The sequence below is a fragment of the Phalacrocorax aristotelis genome, chromosome 1 (genome assembly GCF_949628215.1).
Source record: "Phalacrocorax aristotelis chromosome 1, bGulAri2.1, whole genome shotgun sequence".
NCBI classification, from domain to species: domain Eukaryota; kingdom Metazoa; phylum Chordata; class Aves; order Suliformes; family Phalacrocoracidae; genus Phalacrocorax; species Phalacrocorax aristotelis.
Genome location: NC_134276.1, coordinates 143,281,228 through 143,300,290, shown reverse-complemented (window position 1 = coordinate 143,300,290; position 19,063 = coordinate 143,281,228). Strand labels below are relative to the sequence as shown.

The 19,063-nt window shown below is 43.6% G+C and overlaps 1 protein-coding gene across 1 annotated transcript; it reads right to left on the bottom strand.

The window, feature by feature from the left end:
• Positions 1-249: 249 nt before the first annotated feature.
• Positions 250-18,618, bottom strand: TM7SF3 (transmembrane 7 superfamily member 3). The gene is made up of 12 exons (XM_075113550.1): positions 18,471-18,618; positions 12,482-12,636; positions 10,625-10,775; positions 10,079-10,199; positions 9,148-9,319; positions 7,895-8,072; positions 6,480-6,566; positions 5,972-6,052; positions 5,073-5,225; positions 3,614-3,711; positions 3,065-3,227; positions 250-2,545 (listed from the first exon to the last, which is right to left on the bottom strand). The coding sequence occupies exons 1-12, from the start codon at positions 18,538-18,540 to the stop codon at positions 2,283-2,285; spliced, it is 1,692 nt and encodes a 563-aa protein (XP_074969651.1). The 5' UTR covers positions 18,541-18,618; the 3' UTR covers positions 250-2,282.
• Positions 18,619-19,063: the final 445 nt, after the last annotated feature.

Here is a 19,063-nt window from a genome sequence, read left to right as displayed (position 1 = left end):
AAAAAAAAAAAAACAAACCGAAAAGGCTCTTCAGACCATGCACTTCCTCACTGGTTTCACACAGAACTTAACCACACTCTCAGCCTCTGGGTGTCACTAAGTACAGTAAGTCCTTACAACAGGTCAGCTAAGTTCACCTGCCACCTCATTCCTTGAGGGGCTAAGACTAACTGTCCCTACAATACCAAAGGCAGAAGCTAAGTTATAAAAGCATCACTGAATTCAAAGAGACCCCTTTGGTTCCAAAAGTCTTTCAAAAGACATCTTTATTATAAAAGATATAGAAAATTAGAGTTAAACTTGTTTCTTCCACAATGTTAATCACAGCAGTTATAAAAAAAACCCAGGTAAACATGTTTAAGAGCATTTATATACCAAGTGTTTGCTACTTGCCATTGAATACAGCAAAGACATGCTCAGTATCAGTGCAGTAAGGGCAGCCAGCGAGCATCACTGCCAGAGGCCAGGGAAAGAGCTCCTCATTTACCCCCACGTGCCACACACCAGCACAGCGAAGCAAGACCCAAACTGCAGGATCTCAGCCTTCCTCTGCTGACTGAAGCAGGTGTTCCAGCTCCAGGCAATCATGGGATTTGTCTCTCTAAACATCAGATCAACTCAGTCACCTCAGATACTATGTCATCAAGCTGTCACTCAAAGAAAAATGGCCAGTAAGTAGAGTAATTTTAAAGTAATTAGTTGAAATTTAAAACGCTCTGGCAATAGGAAGGAACTAAGCTCACAGATAAAGTTCTTTTGCCAGCTTCCTCAAAGAGTTGTTTCTTACATACTTACTACCAAGAACTTAAAGTGGTGGCCGAGAACTCAAGTTTCCACCACCAGGTTATTCACTCGTGGTGGTTCCATGCAAGTAGCAGAACAGCCATGCACCTTCAGACACGAAGGACTATGCACTTTGCTGCCCGCACTAAAGGTACAAAGACAGTGAGACTAAGAAGGAAGAGCCACTGTAACCTGTATCAAGATAGAGAATGCAAGACTTCAACTATCACTTAATGCATCACAGATCACCACGTAAACTCTGAACGTGAAGACCAGGATGAGGCATGGGGGGCAAGGGCAGGTAAAACCAAGGACAGCCTCAGGACTGCTTGTGCATTTCTGTGAGCCAAACCCACAATGCTCCACTTTGCCTTTTGAAAATGGCTGTTTGTTTTGTTTTTACAGAAGTGAATAAAGCCACCGCATGAGATCGCAATCCTTCACTGAACACAAGAGTGGTCCCTGGTCTGTTTTTATACTGCATTCTGCTTTGGGCAGATGCAATCCAAATTGGTAAGGAACATTTTCAGTCAGCAAGGATCCTGGTCAGTATTTTGCTAGCTGGATGCTGTTTTCACCCCCTAAAGGCAAAATTAAAAGATGTATTGATTAAAATTAAAAATAGTGTTTAACCGATTCCAGGAAAAAACTGCCATTGGCTACCAAGAGCTTATTTTTTTCTTTTATAACAGTACCACCAAAAAAAAAAGATTATACCAGAGCAGAAACAAGTCAGGCTTTCAAGAAAGCAAACAAGGAGGCATGCCTCTTGTGTTCTTTTAGCAGTCATCTCTGCACAGAGACCAGATGACCAGCTTGCTACAGAACCATCCAAAGGCGAGGGACAGTCTTCTCATCTCAGATCACGTCCACTTCCTGAGCCCCAGTGTGTGCACTCACAACAGTTAATTCAGTGCAGTTTAAATTCAAGTCACTTAGTTTAGCTTGCAAAGTTCAGTAACGCTTCTTGGAAACAATTGTGTCTGCAGCCACACATTTTGTACCTGCATTAGAAGGTGACGCTTCGGTTCCTGCTAGAACTCCTTCTATGCATGGTCCTTATCTCTCATCCCTCACAATTTGACAGGCTGCTCACTTTCAGGAGCGAGTCAGGCAATATTTCAGCAGCAGTTTCCACGCTGCGAGGGAAGAACCAGCATTGTACAGGTTGCTTTCTAAGGGCTGTTTTATACTTCACATACCTAAACATCAAACTCAATCGCCACAAGATAAATACCTGTACTTGACCATTAGTACAAGAATTCTGCAGCTAGACATACATGTTACAGTAGGCTGAGTGGGCCACTGAGGAAAGAGTCAAAACAACATGTAGTGTACTGGACAGATAACTTCTCTTCCAGGTTGGGCAAATATGATCCTCTTATTAAGCAGGACAAGTTGGCAGTGGTAAATCCCACACCACTGGCCGGTTTGCTGGAGATCACTCATCTCACCATGCCTAGAGTCTTCCTCTCTGTTCCTACCAGTTATTTGGCAGGTTACAGAAGCAACGGAGTTCTTTCCCCAGCTGGCTGCTCTTTCTGAAAAAACTCTTTGATATTTAGTAGCTTGTTATGGATCCTCTCTCTTAGGGGAGGGATATGATGGCTAGGGTCTAAGACATTGGTGCTTCTGCGCTCCCTTTCCCGCTTCCAGGTGAAGTAGGGATGCGGTGGGAAGGGCACTTCACTTCTCTCTCGGCGAAGCTGCACAGTTACTCCACTGAGGGCCAGCATTGCCCACACTGACAGGATAATAAAGTCTGGAAAAGAAGAAACAGATTCCTCTATCAAAGCAGAACATTCCTTCCTTTCCCAAGCACAAACACTGAACAAGTTTAGCAACAGAAAGGAACTAAGTATTGTCTCTGCATCCTCACATGCCTGGAGTAAATCCATGGAAAAGGCAAGAACACACAAACCCACATGGATTCGAGATGTGTCTGTTCAGTCACCATATTAGGCCTTCTGACTGCCCACTCTGCAAACTCATCAGCAAGGTGGCAGTCCAAGCCCGAGAAGCAGCTTTCACAAGGGCCTTTCTCACATAACACGTGCTGGAAGGTTGGTGCCTTTGAGTCTACCCAGTAGCCTTCTTTTGGAGGACTAGTATTTGTCATCTGGGTGTTACATCTCGCACCATACTTACTGAGTTCTCCTTTCTTCCCCTTCCTACCCTTAACACTCACTGTTTACAATGGAACCAAAGAGGCAGTGGTTTCTCAAGCCAGCATTTAATACAAGTGCTTAAAAAAAGAAGATGTCATAAGAGCAGTACTCACCATTTGTTTGAAAAGGCACATTGGTGTAAGCTCTGCTGAAGTAATCATTGAGGATCCTTCTGAGAAGGTCTAAGGTGATGTAAGCAAGACTTGTGTAGACATAACAAGCAATAGCTAGGATCACTGCATAAGAGCCTACTATTCCAGAGGCCAGTATGTTCAGCTAGAGGGGGAGAAAAAAACCCACAGCTTTAAGAGACTGATAAACACTCTTTATTCCCCACCTCCTTAAGGCAGGATTTTGTATCGGTTCTCCTACAAGAAATTGGCTGCACACACCTGTTATGCAGACACCCTGTTAAGACAGCAGAAGTTGACTAAATGCAAGTGCTAATGGATGCTATGTGCAACACTGCAAAAAGTAATTCCCTTGCTTACGGACCGTTTAGCACAAGTAGGGCTGAACAGGAACCCCTTAGAGCTGGCCCTGCGCTAAGCGTCATGAAGCTGTGTTAAGTCTTCTATACATATCCCACAGGACCACGTTTGCATTAAGTAGTCCGACACCCCTTCCTCCCTCCTCCTCAGGCAACAGTGCCGATTACTTACAATTCTTGGGCAGCCTACAAAAAGCACTGGAATCATCAAGGCTACAGAAGAAAAGGTCACCCAGAACACAGCATCATCACGGAAGACCCTGTAGTCTCCTGCAAAGACACCATATTCCACACATAATTTACTAGTTAGTAAAACGTTTCCTGGTTTGGTTTGTTGTTTGTTTGTTTTTTTGCAAGCAGTTAAGGGTGAGCTTTTTTCCCCCCGAAGATTCTCTACATTCAGAAGTATCTGGAGTACAGTGTGGAAAAGTTCAGCTTTTGAGCTCAACCTGATTAGGATGCATTGTAACACAGTTACTCAAAACAAAAACAGAGAAAGAATGTCCTAGTGAGAAGAGGTCCTGCACTCTAAGTTGGGACAGCAGATCTTGTCCACGAAACAAAGATTTTTTTTTTTTTTAATGAGGTATATGTTACTCATCTGGTAAGACCGAAAAGTACCAGAGTTGTTCTCCATTTTATTTTATAAGCCTCTATAGTCTTACAATCTATAAACCTGCATCTATGTAAGTTGACTCCAGGGTACGGTGCAAGTGCAGCCGTCACAACACAAGGCAACAAACTCTTCTGGATTTAGGAGGAATTAAGTCACTCAAACACTACTATGCTCCCCTCGCTTTCTAAGCCTCTGTCAGTTAAACAGAGGGGACAAGCTGACCCCCAGATGAGTCACTGTTTAATGAAGAGCAAACAGGGGCTGCATGGGTTATCACAGAACTGTGGCTTGAATCAAACACAGATGACTGGAGAATGAAAAGCTGTCCCACCAAGGGATCTTAAGTAGAGGAGTTTTGAGATTTTAAAATTACAATAGAGAAAGCAGCGTGCTGATGCTCTGATGTCCCAGAGGGATTCCAGCTCAGCAGCCTTGCTTTCTTATAACCAATTTGTCTAATGTTTCTCTCTTAACAAGGTCATTCTAGAGACCCTGATGATGTCAATCCAGCTGCAAATACAAATTTGGCTCTTACAGTGCAGTGTTCCCAGAGCCTCACTCTGTGGTACCGCAAAAGATAACAGCAAGAGCTCCTCTTAATCCATGATGCCCTTATGCCTGAAGCCTCCAAGTTAGAATGCAGATTTTCTACTGTGATTTGTTCTGGATAGAGAACAAGACAGTCAGCAAGTGCTTGCCTGCCACAGAGCTGGTGTCAGATTGCGGAGATGGCACGCAGCTTAGGTAGGAAGAGCCTCAGCAAATTCTCTGCAGAATAAGCAGTTTCCTCTTCCCACCACTGCAGATTCCCTAAGTAGTTTTAATTACAGCACACCTGAAAGGCAGCTTCAGGTACATCTCTATTCCTCCCAACACTGGAAAGAGAAAGTTAAATATAGCACCTAGATAAACCAGGTAGTGGCATTCATCTTAGAGCCTTGCAGTGTCCCTGTAATACAGCAGGAACATATCACTTGATAGCCAGCACTTTGCAGCAGAGTATTTTAGTGCATACCTAGTGGAGTAAAGAAGACTGTTGATGAAAAGAGAAATCCCAGCACAAGTCCAATAACAAACATAGAGAGTAGGACAGAGCCAAATCTCCACCAGCTTGCAACCAGGAAAAGCCCTCCAATGATTCCAGCTACTGCCGTCAAAATAAGACGCACTGAAAAAGAAAAGGGGAAATTCCAACACACTGAAAACTTCAGTTACTGCAATAACTTATTCAGCAACTTTACTTACATGCTTGATTTTGCCACCTAATGAAAACTTTCTGAAAAAAGCCAACCAAGAGTACCAGTGCTTGCTTCATGTATTTCAGTTAGACTCCAGTCTGCAACTGAGGATGTGCTACCAAAAGCATGGTATAGGACTGGGATTAAAGTCTTGCTACTCTGTAGATTAGTACCTTGCATTCCCAGGGCAGTTGTGGTTGCAACAGCTAATGCACATGTATCAAAAAAGTAACCACACGAGGCAGGGCAAAAAACAAGAGGAACTAATTCTTGCTAGTCTAACAAGCAGGATGCAGACCTTCCACTCGATCATTTTACAGATGAAATTTGCATTTGACCTGAAAATGAGGTCCACCCATTATGAAAGAAGTAGGAAGGAAGTATGTTACAGGTTTTTAGAAACTCTGGAAACTTGTATCTTCCTTGGATAGATACTGAGATTTGTCTTTTATAATTGCAGCTATTAACTCTGCATCACTATTTGGTGTCAGAAGCAACAGTTACTCTGTTGCTTATTCAGCTATTATGTTAATCAGAGCTCATTTAAGTACCCAGGTATCACCCTCCTAGCCTTCCAAAGGCTGGCCAACAACAAGCACAAATGAGATTTTACTTCAGGGATTCATAACAACAATACTTTGGGAAGAGCACAGGGTATCCTGACACATCTACTCACCATCATAACCAAGGCCAGTTACCCTTGTAATGAATACAAAGAAGAAGAATCCTGCAAATATGAAGCCCATGAAGAATAAGTCTACAAGAGAAGGAAAAAATATTTAGTATGCTGTCATCACTTCATGCCAAGCTGGTATATCAGTACATCTCCAGACATCTTCATGTGACAACAAGTAAAGAACATATCAGCTCACTGGCTGAGAAGCACAGAAGGAAAACCAGGCAACACTTTGTTCTGGAAAGGGGTGTCCTAAACACTTCGAACAGTCAAAAGATTACATATTTGTATTGCCCAGCATGCACCCTAGTTCTAGGTTTCTGTTCTTTGCACACCAGAAACTTCTTGCTCCTTGCTTAAAAGCTCTGATCCTGTAAAAGCAAAGCAAGGGACCTCATTGGCACGTAATCACTATCAAGTGAATCTTAATACTAACACCACCATTCTAAGTTACAGCAAGTTACACCTATGAAATTCCAACCAGGCTTATAAGAAAAACATTCAGTACCTGTTTTCCAGAATCTGTGTCCAAAAAAGCAAGTGAAGAGACCAAGAATAGCAAAAGCAGTGAAGAACACTTTGGTAGAGAGTTTGCCTGCAAGGAGAAAGAAAGGGTTACTAGACCATTCCAACTAGTAGTCCCAAAAATGCAACTAAGGTAAGGTCAGGTTTCTGTCACTGAGTCTACTGACAACTTAACAACTGCCACTCTTTCAGGCACACCATGTGAGCAGATCTGCAATGCCTGAACACCAGTTATCTTGATATGCTCTCCAACAGAATACTGAAGTAGATTTCTAAATCAGATTGGAACAAGAGCTTCCTCCTTATTCAAAAGGCTGAAGTTTCTGTAACAATAGTTAAGCAGCCTTGCTGTTTGTAATACTGATTCAGGTTTGCCTGAAAATTCTCTGCTTAGCTTTAAAAAAAAAAAAGGGACATCCAATCATCTATTTAAAAAAAAAAAAAACAAAAAAAAACCCAGCTGTTGCCTGGGTCACTAATCTTGTAGCACTACAGACTTTTTCACTGCAGCCTTCACCATAGTCTCCCATTAGTGCATTCTCCATGCAACAGAAAGGACCAGCAGCATCCCAGTATGGCTCACCTGTCTCCTAGGCAAAATTCTTAATGGTATTTAAGCTATTTGAAACAAGTAAACCACATCTTCCTAGTTCTCTGATTTAGAGAAAAGAGGTTTAGCCTAGATAATTTGTCTCATGTTGTCATAAGCCAACACTGAGTTTGACAACAGTTACTTGTGTTGCAGTATATAACAAAATAATAATGAGAATAAATCTTACTTTATGAACTGTATTCTACTCACTCTTGTCCCTTCCGCAGTCATAACAAGAGTGGCAGCTTTGCTCTTCTTCTGCTCACATTCTATCATTATATAGCTTTGTACAAAGTAGTGTGGCTTTGTAGTCATCTCACTATCGCTGGCATTATCTTCATGCTTATTTTAGTTGACTAACCCCTTTTAAAATATTTGTAATTTACCATTCCTGTTAGCACCAGCACAGTTAGAAAAATCAGGCTGGGCCCTAGTCTATTTCACATTTTACTACTTCAGTTTCATGTGCAGCATCTACAGACCTACAAGTGATTTAAGATTATGTATTCAGTTTAAACAGAAAAAGCTAGAGTGGCACTACAGAGTTGAACACTATATATTTGCAAGCCACTCTATTAAGTTAAACCTTCAATTGCTAATAGTTCTCCTTAGTCGTATTCCATTATTCTAGAATTTCTCCTCAATCAAGAAGTAGACTCTGTCATAAAGGAATAAAATACATTAGTGTAGAACAAAGAGCTCCTTCACACATTTGAAAAAAAAAAAAATCTCAGAAGCACCTCTCAGCATGTTGGAGCACAACAATCTTGAAATGAGTTCACAAGGACATAAAAGTCCCAACTTACTGAGAGAAGAGCAGTTATCCACCAGGTCAGCAAAGCTGCAGGCATATGTATGCACAGGTATGTATGCAGCAGAAGTATTCCAAAAAGGATCCCATACTATGACATTGTAGATCACACCTTGTCCAGGAAGTGAGGAAAAGTAGATGTTGGTCTTGTCATCAGTTGTCAGTGTAAGCATCTGGAACAGCAAAGAATATTTTTAATTGCAAGGAATGGCTTGTCACTGTTGGCATATTGATGTGTCCATAAAGCTGAGGGAATACTCAGCAGCTCAGATATGACGATCAGCAAGAACTGCGTGCAAGAGCTCTCTTATTCCGAACCCTCTCAGTTTTACCAACTGAAGCATTAAAGGCTTACAGGGCAGACTCCACTTCCTCCAACATTAGTTTGTTTTCTGACAGGGGAGAAGATTCTCTCACTTACGTGCTTTGCTCCTCCCCATTTGCAGACACAGTTCAGTTTCCCTGTCAGTCTACTAACCCAGGTCTGGCCTCTGAAGCAGGCAAGGCTGCCATTCTACTCCCTAGCAAGGCCAGACAGGTCATAGCCACTGAGATTCTCCCCTCTCAGTCCCTTCCCATCTCTTTGCTGGAATGAGGGGATGAAACATGCAGCAAGTGTTTGCTCTTGCATATTAAATCTCTTTATGCCACTCCAGTGGGACCCGTTCCTAGTCCAGATCCACTACACTCTCCTCCCTCCTCTCATCCCTGCATTCCCTGCCCAGTTCTCAGCATCTGAGGATGCCAGCCCCCAGCATCTATCAGACATTGTAGGAGAGACTATCAATCTTTGCCAGAAGTGGCTTGACTTCTGGATTTGCAGACACTCAGTGGCAGTATTGCTACAGGCAAGCTGGCCTCAACATCACTGAAGGAGCACTGTGGCTATAGTATTCAGCAAGCAGGAAGACACTGCAAGAGCAGCTTGTTTCATTGAGAAGAGTGCCAGACACAGAAACAGGGCAGTCACTAACATCTACCTAATATCAGAACCCACAGCAAGAAGCCTCAGCTCTCCACATTTCAGGCTGTGCTAACTAGCCACCCCTATCCTAAAAGACAGTGGTTGACATTTTGCATGCATCTCTCACTGCGTGCTTCCTAGCCAGAAACCCCAGATACGAGCAAGAAGCCTGAAGCATCAGCAGCTTGCTTATGTCACCACTCAAGGAAAATAAACACAGGGGAGGAAAAAACTTAAAATGGTGCCACTGCCACATGCCTGGTATACCAGTGCTTCAGACTTACTTTAATGCCATTTGCCTTGATACTTTGCACCTCAGACATCTTCCGTATGTGGTTCATGAGTACCATCTCAGAAAGATCATTCTCTGGTAAGAAGTACTGGTAGACATCATAGCGCAGTCGCCATCTGGAGTTCTGACCAGTCCCTGAATCGCAGGATGGTGGGTTTGCTCCTCTACAATTGAAGAAAAGAGGTCAGCTATGTGCCCAGCACAAGCCCCCAGATCTTAACATTAGAAGTCACCCGTCTGAGTTGGCAGTATTTGGCTTCTAGTCTTTAGAAGTTAACACCAGCAACTAATTCAAAACTAGACTGTAAATGTTTGTGAGCACAGACCACAGCAGTATTATGCAGAACTACCCTGATGCAGGTAGTATCTGTGCTGGCACCTGCCTTTACATTTAGAGGCTTCCTGTGAGTGGTCATATTCCAAAAGGTCGCAACAGCCAAAGATCACAGCACCACTGTTTGTTCTTCCATGCATGCTATACATAGAGCTCTGAACATAGCCTTCCCCATTCCCTGCCTATCACCTGTGACATCAGACACCATTCAGGAAATAAGGCCCTATAGCTTGAGGTTCCAATATTAAACAAAACTCTATGTCACTGGCATGCTTCAGTACCAGTAAAAGAATAAAACTGGCTGTAATGCACAACTGTTCCTCAAACATACTAAGTCATTTTGTGGAATGGGAAGATCCAGTACTTGCTGACTGCTTGCACATCTGGAGTTGCATAACCTTTCCCACAAGATGCAACTCAACTTCTGTGTTACCTCTCCCTCATTTACTTCTGAGTTTGTTGCAGCAAACAAAATTTCTGCCAGCAGCTGGAAAATCAGCCTTTCCAAGACAGTCTTGTTTTATGACCTTGGCCAAATAGCGGACAAAGAAGGTATTGCTCAGTGCACTGAAGAAGTTTTTCCACAAACCTGGTATATCCCAAGTTTGCAGGGGCAAACTTGATGTGTGTATCAACCAATGTATAGTCTAGGTAAATATTTGGATCCACTTCCAAGTCAAATTCTAGATTGCAGCCTCCAGGAATAGGATCTAGAACAAAATAAGATAGTTGTGTAGTTTTTACTTCCCCCTTACACAGCGTGAAAAACATTCTAAGACCTCAGCAATCCATGTACTTGCAGGCATAGCCTGCTAGCTGCACACAAAGCTGTCAGGTTTTAGTCCTGCAGACAACACAAGTGGTTTCACTGCAGTTTAAGACAGGTCATGATAGACATGCACAGCAGTTTTCTGCTCTAAGGCTGAAGTCGCGACAAGACTGTACAGTACACCCGATATACAACTCGCAATTCAGCAGTGATACTAAAATTTTTCAGCTCATTTCAAAAGAATTTCTGGCATCTCCATCATATATTTGCACCATGTAAGAACACCAGCTATGAAAGGACACTTCATTTCACAGTTAACTTGTAATAAGCAGAGCTGGTATCCCTTAACAAATAAGAAGGGCATACCTTTCTCCATGTAGGGAATAGAGATAGCTGTGCTGAGCACCTGGCTAGCATCCAGAGACCGAAGGTACCATGTACATATGCTCTGTTGAGGCCGAAGGATGGAAACCAGTCCTTTATCTACTCCGGTTCCTGAGCTGTTCATGGATGGATTCTGCACAGAAACAAATTATATAAACAAACCTTCTTCTTGAGAAGATTTCTACCACAGCTTGATGTATTGCACAGGAGTTGCATTCCTGCCACAAACCTGTAGGGCACACATTTCGGTGCCAGTTGCCACAGATGACGAATTCAGCCCTTAACTAGCTAGTAAAAAAGGAAGATGGAAAAAAGGAGCTGGAAGAAAAAGGGAGTGGCCTCCCACAGCACAAACTGACTAGTTCAGGCTTAAAAACCCAAGTGATAAGTTAGAGACTACTGAAGAGTTAATAATCACAAGCAAGTTGCAGAGAGATCTAGCTAGTGGAAGTATACTGCTGCACAGCAACAGAGTGACCAGTGAAGGTGTGAAAAAACTGGAATACCCCTCACAAAAAGTTGTGAGCTGTCACTAAAGGCATTCTGGCAACCGAAGTGCAGAAGCACCTCACAATCTCCACCAGAATGGAGATGACTGTGGGACAGCTGACTAACACCAGCCATGCCAGACAAAAGCGCTTGGGGCCAGGTCAGCTACTGACACAATGCCCAGCAGCACCGCCTTTTTCAGAATCAGGGCTCTTGAGGAAAGATCAGGCAGCAATGGCAGTGTCACACTCACACGGCTAGAGCAACCAATTGACCTGCAGTCAAATCTATTTTTCAGCATGGAAAATGTGCTTTTGTCCAAGGTGGGCAGACTTACCTGAGGCAACACCATAAGGAAACTCTTTGGACCTGGCAGACTTTAAGGCCTGGCTCAGCTTCATATTTCTAGGGGCAGGCCAGCCCTAGAAGCAGTGCAGCCATATTTATGCAACGCTGACCTTTGCCTGGTAAGGCCCATGAATGCAAAGAGAGTCTGAACTGACAGCAGAGGATTCTACCAGTGGTAATCAAACACTGAAGAGGTGTAACAGTAATGCCTTAGCCCTGTAATCCTGGCTATTTCACCAGTACAAAGATGACTGAGCTGGGTGATATGTGCTACAGATTATTCACCTCCTAAGCTTCCCAGAATACTCCTTGGCACTCAGTACTGATGGGGAGAGGGAAACTGGACGGCAGCTGTCAGATCTCTACTACCTTCAACTTAGTCTACATGCTGCTCAAATACCACTTAGAGACTCACAGCACCATCCCAGTAATGATGGGGACAAACTGAGGCTGATGTATAGCAGTAGGAATGCTTATATTTTCGGCTAGGAGAAGGAGCCTTCACTGGAGTACTATGGAGGAATTTCTCCATGTGCCACCAAAGGATAATTAGATTCATGGCATGGAGCTGGGGTAACACAACGTCATATCTGTAGTGGCTAGATCCCAGCCACATAAACAGCAGACAACTAAACATCCCAAAGTGAGCATGTTTAGTGTATAAGGTATATCGCAAATACTTATCATGAATCTGGTTTTAATGTGACAAGCTGATGAAGAGCAGTCAGCAGTCACATGTCAAAAGCACCATTTCCACCAAGGACAAAGAGCTTTGAAACATTTTCAAGCCAGTTCTGATATTCCTTTAGCATTCAGTCTTCCAGAATAGCAGCTATGGCATATAAATACAAGAAGCTAAAATAATACTGCCTAAGAGCCATGCAGGTAGGATATTCATATTATTTATATAGCTTCAGTTCTATATTCCTACATGTACCAGAGCCAACTTCTTTGTTGAAAGAAGAGTAGCGCTTAAGAACAGAAGTGACACTCTTACCGTACCTTATCAAAGGATATCACCACATCGCTTTGCTGGGCATGTACTTGAAAAATAACGACAGTCACATTGCTTGCAATGTTCCTGATTACAGCTTCCACTGGATTGGTCTGGTTAAGTAGCACATTTCTGAATTTTCCCAAAGACAGCTCAAGAAGACCTGCATTACAAAAAAAAGGAAGACACTTATTTTCTGCAGAGGGAAGCAATTACCGAGGAGAGCCTGGAAGCTTCCAGTAGCCCAATGAGTCAGCTGTGAACAGAGCAAGATGTTGTTTTATACTACTCTAATCCTGTAAGCTGTATTAAGGTTTCAGAGACTACTATACACAGAGCTATACCTACACGAACAGACACAGCCAGAGAACCTGCCCTGTGGCCGGGAACTCACCTAAGCACATGGGCAGCACTTCCTGCCAGGAGCTCAGTATTTGATACAATTGAGCTCATGAGCAACAGACACTAGCTGCAACTGACCAGCTAGTGCTATCAGCAGCAAGTAACAGTCAGTACAGTAAAGACAGGATACTGAGGACTGCTTTCTCTTCGGCAAATACAGTCAAGTATGCTTGTATTAGCCAGCCAACTTGCACAATACCTGTCAGACTTCCTGGGTGAATTCCCAGACCATGGGAGTTGGAGTCAACTTCCATAATGCAGACACAAATCTGTAGTTTACACGTGTATACTGACCCGCTTTCAGCTACTTCATGTCTCTTGCTCCCACACTATTCTTATTAGGACAGTTGCACCCTGATATCTGTATCTAAAGACCTGACTAATTTTTCCAAGACACAACAAAGACCATTTCTTCTTACGATGAGCATAACCCCATGACCCACCATCGTTTTAATTAAGAAAAGAACCACGTGACCTAGAATATAAGATTCTTTGAGAATCAGCTTTGGCTTGTCATTCAAGTCCTGCAAGAAAGCCTGGTTTCTCCCTGTGCTGGGCTCTTGAGGGACAGGGACTGTCAAGGGAGGAAAGAGAAGCAGCTGTACAGAAGCCACAAGATTCTCTTTTGTTGGTGGTTAGCAGGCAGACTAGACACTTGCAGAATATGCACAACGCCTTTCAAGTTTTTCCCTGAATTCCCCTGCATGCACACACAGTAGCCCAGCAGACCTAAAACTTATCAAGCCTAAACACATACACAGTACTTCCTCAGTAAAGTTGCCTCTTCTAGTGTAAAGGGTTGATGCTGTCAAATACTCCAACACAAGCAGAGTAATCCACAGCACCATCCCGTATACACTGTTTCTCATGACTCAGGTGGTCTCCCATCCAAAAAAGGGATACAGTCTTCTCATCCAAAACTGTACTCAGTATTCTAACTCCTTTCCTGTTATTTTTCACTCTCCCCTGCCAAGAATTGGCATCTTTGGCTAGCTTCTTTGCCTCTTGATGATATGTTAACAGAGGTGAGCTCCTACCCTCATACCTCCTCCACTCACCTCACAGCAGAGGAAGAAAGCAGAGGAAAAGCCCAACTCATCTCATCCTGCTAACTTCAACCCTTACATGCTCACTCCCAAAATCCATTTAATACCAGTACTGCATCACCAATAAAACCCCAGCTGAAATACAGGGATCATAAACAATCTAGGAGCAAAAAAAAAAAAAAAGATTCACCATTTTTCTGTCCCATCATCTGCAGTTTGTGTTAAGGTAGAAAAAGTTTCTACTCCAAGTTTTCAAACAGCAATTAATGTAAAATTAGAGCTACAAAAAAAGCTTTGTGTAGTCGTCTGTTTCTGGTAGAGTCCCTTGAGCAGCATTCAGGTATCCTCCCCTTCACAAGACCTCTTTCCTCCTTAGCTCTTTAGTTCTACCAGAAATGCAACTAGCAGTACAAATGCCAAAGAAAGGCATTCAAAAGGCACAAACTATATATCTATGCACTCAAATTTGGAGTGAAAGCTTAGAATCCAGAAAAAATATTTGCCTTTGATCTTTAAGAACTGCAGCACAGTTTCCTGAAACACAAGATTTTCACACTTAGAGGTTCTTTTAAAGAGAAAGCTGAAACGATATACATCCTCTCTGTGATCTACATCAAGGGGGGGGGGGGGGGGGCGGGAAAACCTGCATTGCTCTGTCTTGTTTCTCACCTCCACTCTGTACTCATACCCAGAGGCCTCTGCATAAATAAGAAGAGATCTGTCAGCAAGACATGCAGCTACTACTTCAACATGATCATGAGACTCTGAATGTCAGAGGCACTCTCTCAAGTTTAATTAGTGTGGTAAATTAAGGCATGGTGTTCTACATTGCTTTACTGTTTGCATAATTGCTCCTGAAACAGTACATGTGACATACATTTTAAACCAGAGTCTGGACAGAAGAGCATAGATTCAGGGTGCAGAACAAGAATGGTTACATCCATCAGACAAGTATTTTTCAGCTTGTTGTTCAAGGAGCCTATGAACAACACTTCTAGCGAGGCTTGAAAGATCACTAAAAGGAGAGTTCACAAGTACTGCAGAGCAGCAGAACCTTCCAGGAAGTTTGCTGGAAGAGCAATTCTACATGGCCACAGACTACAGGACCCTTCCAGCCTTCTTTTTCTGTCATTTGAAAAAAGTCACTGGTGGTGCTCTGAGGCAGTAAGGTAGCATGGAAAGCAAGACAAATTAACCAACTCACAATTCATTGGGCCTACTGCTACCGCTAGTTCTCAGACAGGCATTAGACTACCTGAGCCATACAGAGTTCAGTGTTGTCAAAGACGCTTTGAAGGAGAGGTACTGAGACCTCCACGAGCACGTAGCACTGGCCAGAGCATGAAAGCTGCTTCTTTGGGCAAGCTTTGTCTCACTGAAGGTAGTACACTGAACAGGACTGCAGGTTCAGCAGTACATGCAGCAGATAACACTACCACAAAAGCGACATAGTTGATCCAGCAAGTCAGGAACAGAACCAGGAACAAAATCCAGGCAGCCCAGCCTTTTTTTAATTGCTTCACTTGCTTCAAATAGTGAAGGTCTGGAAACACCCTCTAAGATGCCAGGCTATCCCCTCTTCCTTGCCTTGAAGAGAGAAGTATGACAGTCACTACATGTCAGAGTAGTTTGGGGTTAGATACAAGAGAGGAACCCTCACTGCTACAGAGATTATCAACTGAAAACATACTCCAAAGGAAGTCAGCACTGCTGAAACTGAGCTAGAGTAGAGCAAAGCTGGAGTATTGAGCATGTATTACTTGGTATGCTAGCACCAATACTAGAACAGGAGCACAGATAGTCCAGCATATAAAAAAAACTGATGAACAGAGGTGGACAACAGCCTGCTCTGTCACTCCACATTGTATCTTTACTGGTTTTGCCCTGCATGTGGGAGAAGAGACAGCAAATGAGTTGAACCTCTCACGACACTTGCCCCTGACAAAGAGGTTCTCTACAGTCAGAGAACATACATTTCTACTCTGTGCCAACCAATTTACAGAGGATATGCAGAATAACCTCATGTAAGCTTTAAGAGGCAAGAAGAACCTTCCAGTGTATGGAGTATGTCAACAAGCAGTCACATGAAAACATTTAATGGAGATGAAATGCAAACTCAGACTGAAAACTAGTTTGAGTAGGAAAAACACGAGTATGCAGTTACTCAATAGAATAAAGCCAGCAGCCATGTTATATCAGACCTGTAAGGCCATGCATACATGGATGCATAGCAGAGACCTGATACAAGGTCTCTGTTGTCCCACACTAGTAAAACCCCAAATAAAGACACCATCAACCCCACCCCCAAAAGAAGCAAGAAGATTTATGAAATCTTCTAAATTTTAATTGCATGTGTACTGAGACTCATGCTTGGAGCACAGTTTCATGCTTAAAGCAGACTGCCACAGAATGTGGCTTGTCACCAACTGTACCACTCCCATCCCAGAAGGCTATTCTGTTCACCAAGTTAGAAGTCAGGAGGTCTTCTATGGTCTGAAGAGTGAGGGAAGAGTACACATCTCACCTGCTTACAGTTTTACTAATCCACTTCAATTATCAGCCAGAACATGCAAGACCTGACCTCAGTCCCATTGCTGGCACTGTCGATTAAGATGCCACTTGCACACCTAGGCAGTAGCGCTTCAAGATGCAAGTGACCAGCTGTCCAGTACATTCAGAGAGCTGAACAGCTTTGTGTGCACTTCTTAAAAGTGTTGTCTCTGCATAGACTAAACAGCTAGCACAAATGGAGTTCATCCAGATAAGCTTCCTTTATGAAAAGGGCACTGCTCAATCCTGATTACACTATAAATTCACTTTAGTTTTTCCAATGCTAAATAATCTAGCTTGGATGTAGCAAACAAGGCCAGTTGCACTCCTACTTCATGGAGGTGGAGCTCCCTGGGAGGTAACAAACATGATATATAAAACACTCCTGCACAAGTATGAAGTTTGGAGAGCTGCAGCCCATCAGAACCCCAGAGAGGTAATATAGGTCATCATGCACAGATTTTACTTATCAGCACTTCTAAAATAAAGCAGGATCTTCTAGCACTAGGAGATAGCAGAGCCCATCCCTGCAAACCTGAGTGTCCAAGACTGAATCACCACAGGACAATTTCAAATAAGCAAACCATTAAGCATGTGGCCTTGTTTAAACGGCCTAATGATCAACTAGGCATGGATACACAAATTACACAGGTTAGTCCCATATTCATTCTGCCTTCTTACATACTGTACAAAAATTACTCAACACATGGCCTGTTTTCAATCAAGTCTGTGACAGGAATTGCTTGTCAGCATCTCTTAACATAAATATTAAAATCCAAGAACACTGAGCCTCCATTCTCAAACCTGCTTGCCACCATCAGGTGCCAAGGCTAAGCTTCTAGGGCCTGCAAGAAGCAGGGAACACTTGGCTCTTTGCTAAGATCTTGGGCATGAAATTGGGGTGGGGGGAAGGGAAGAAGTCTTCCATGCTTGGGACTGATTCCAAAACCTGTCCTGCAGCCTTGAAAAGCATCCAAAGAATAGATTTCTCCTTTTGGACAATTAAGCTTCATTAAAGCCTAGTTCAAAAATGAAGAAAAACTAAGAAAAGACTTCTATTAGCCTTAACGTTAGGGACTGCTTGCTTATCTCCAAATTATCTCTGAAAGGAAACTGGTTATTTTTTCCTTTATTTGAACAGATAAGAGTTTAACCAGAAAAAACTAAACAGCTGTTAAATCTTCACGAGCTCTGATCATTACAGTACACTTACCTCTGGATGCCTATTTAAGTCACATACAGGATCACAGGGGAATTACAAAAAAAGTCCAAGCCAAATAAAGTCAAATTACATCAGCATGGACAACAAGCAATTTTAGGAACCAAGCTCTAAATTATAGGGGGTTTTGCTCATTTCATGAATTTTATAGGGACAGTGGTTTTCATCCCACAATTCATAGGGTGTGGGGAACCCAACACCTCCTGTATGTGGTTAAAAAAAAAAATCCTGCTATTAACCTTGGCCCATTTCTCATATAAATTCATGGGTAGTGAATGTCACCTTGTTTCCTTAGAATAATACAACTCTACACCGGACTCATCAGCCTGTATCAAATCCCTGCGACAGCATGGTCAAAATTAGCCCAGCATATCCATGTAAGAGTTAAAATTACGGCGGTCATAGTAATTAAGCTGTAAAAAAGCCCGACAAAGAAAAAAGGGGGGAGGGGAATAGGTTCTCCCTGCCCACATCAAAGATTAAGATAACTATGAACATACAAAACTCTCCTCCAGCTCCGCAGACAGCTGCATCTTCGCTTTAATCTTCGCTCTTGCTCAACACCCGAGACAGCAGCAGGTCGCCCCACCGCCGCCTAGGACACCCCCCAAAAGGCTCCGCAGACCCCTCCTCGCAAACCCCCTCGCCCCTCCATCCTGATAGACGTCGACACGGCCAAAAACACCCTTCTCCCCAGTACAACCCGGGCTCCGCCAGCCCTCCGGTGCAATGGCGGCCACAGCCCACAAAGTCGTTTCTCCCTCCCCGCACCGCACTCACCTGAAGTACCGCCATGGCGCAGGACCCCCAGGAACCCCAAAAGCACCAGGGGGGAAGGAAAGAGCCGCATGGCGTCTGCGGAGGGAAGAGGAGATGAGCCTACGAGCGGGCCGGGGCAGTTAGGAGGCGCTTAAAGCCGGGCGGGTCCTGTGAGGCGGCGCTGTGCCCGCCTTCGCCGGCGCTGCGCCCGCCTCACAGGACCCGCCCGGCAGAGGCCGTTCCCGCCACCCCTCACCCACCTGCACTAAAACAGAGGTAACGGCTCTAACTGCCGCCCACAACGGCTTTTATGCCCCCTCCCCAAGCCACGGCCGCCGGCTTCTAGACTCTAGGTGAGGAAGGTTGAATTTTAATTTTTTTAACGCAGCCTCATCTATCTCCCCTATTGCGTGTATTTTTTTCCCCAGCTTGTTTTGACCCAGTTTCCAGTTAAAATGCAAAAGGAAGCTGTCGGTCTGGCATAAGAACACAGAGACGAGCGCCAGTCCGTGTCTATAGCTATTTCAGATTCAGGGGTGTCCTTTCTTCTCCCTGCCTTTGCACTTAGGAAGGCAGCCTTTCTCTGTCAGGTTATGTAGTTTGCTGAGGTTATT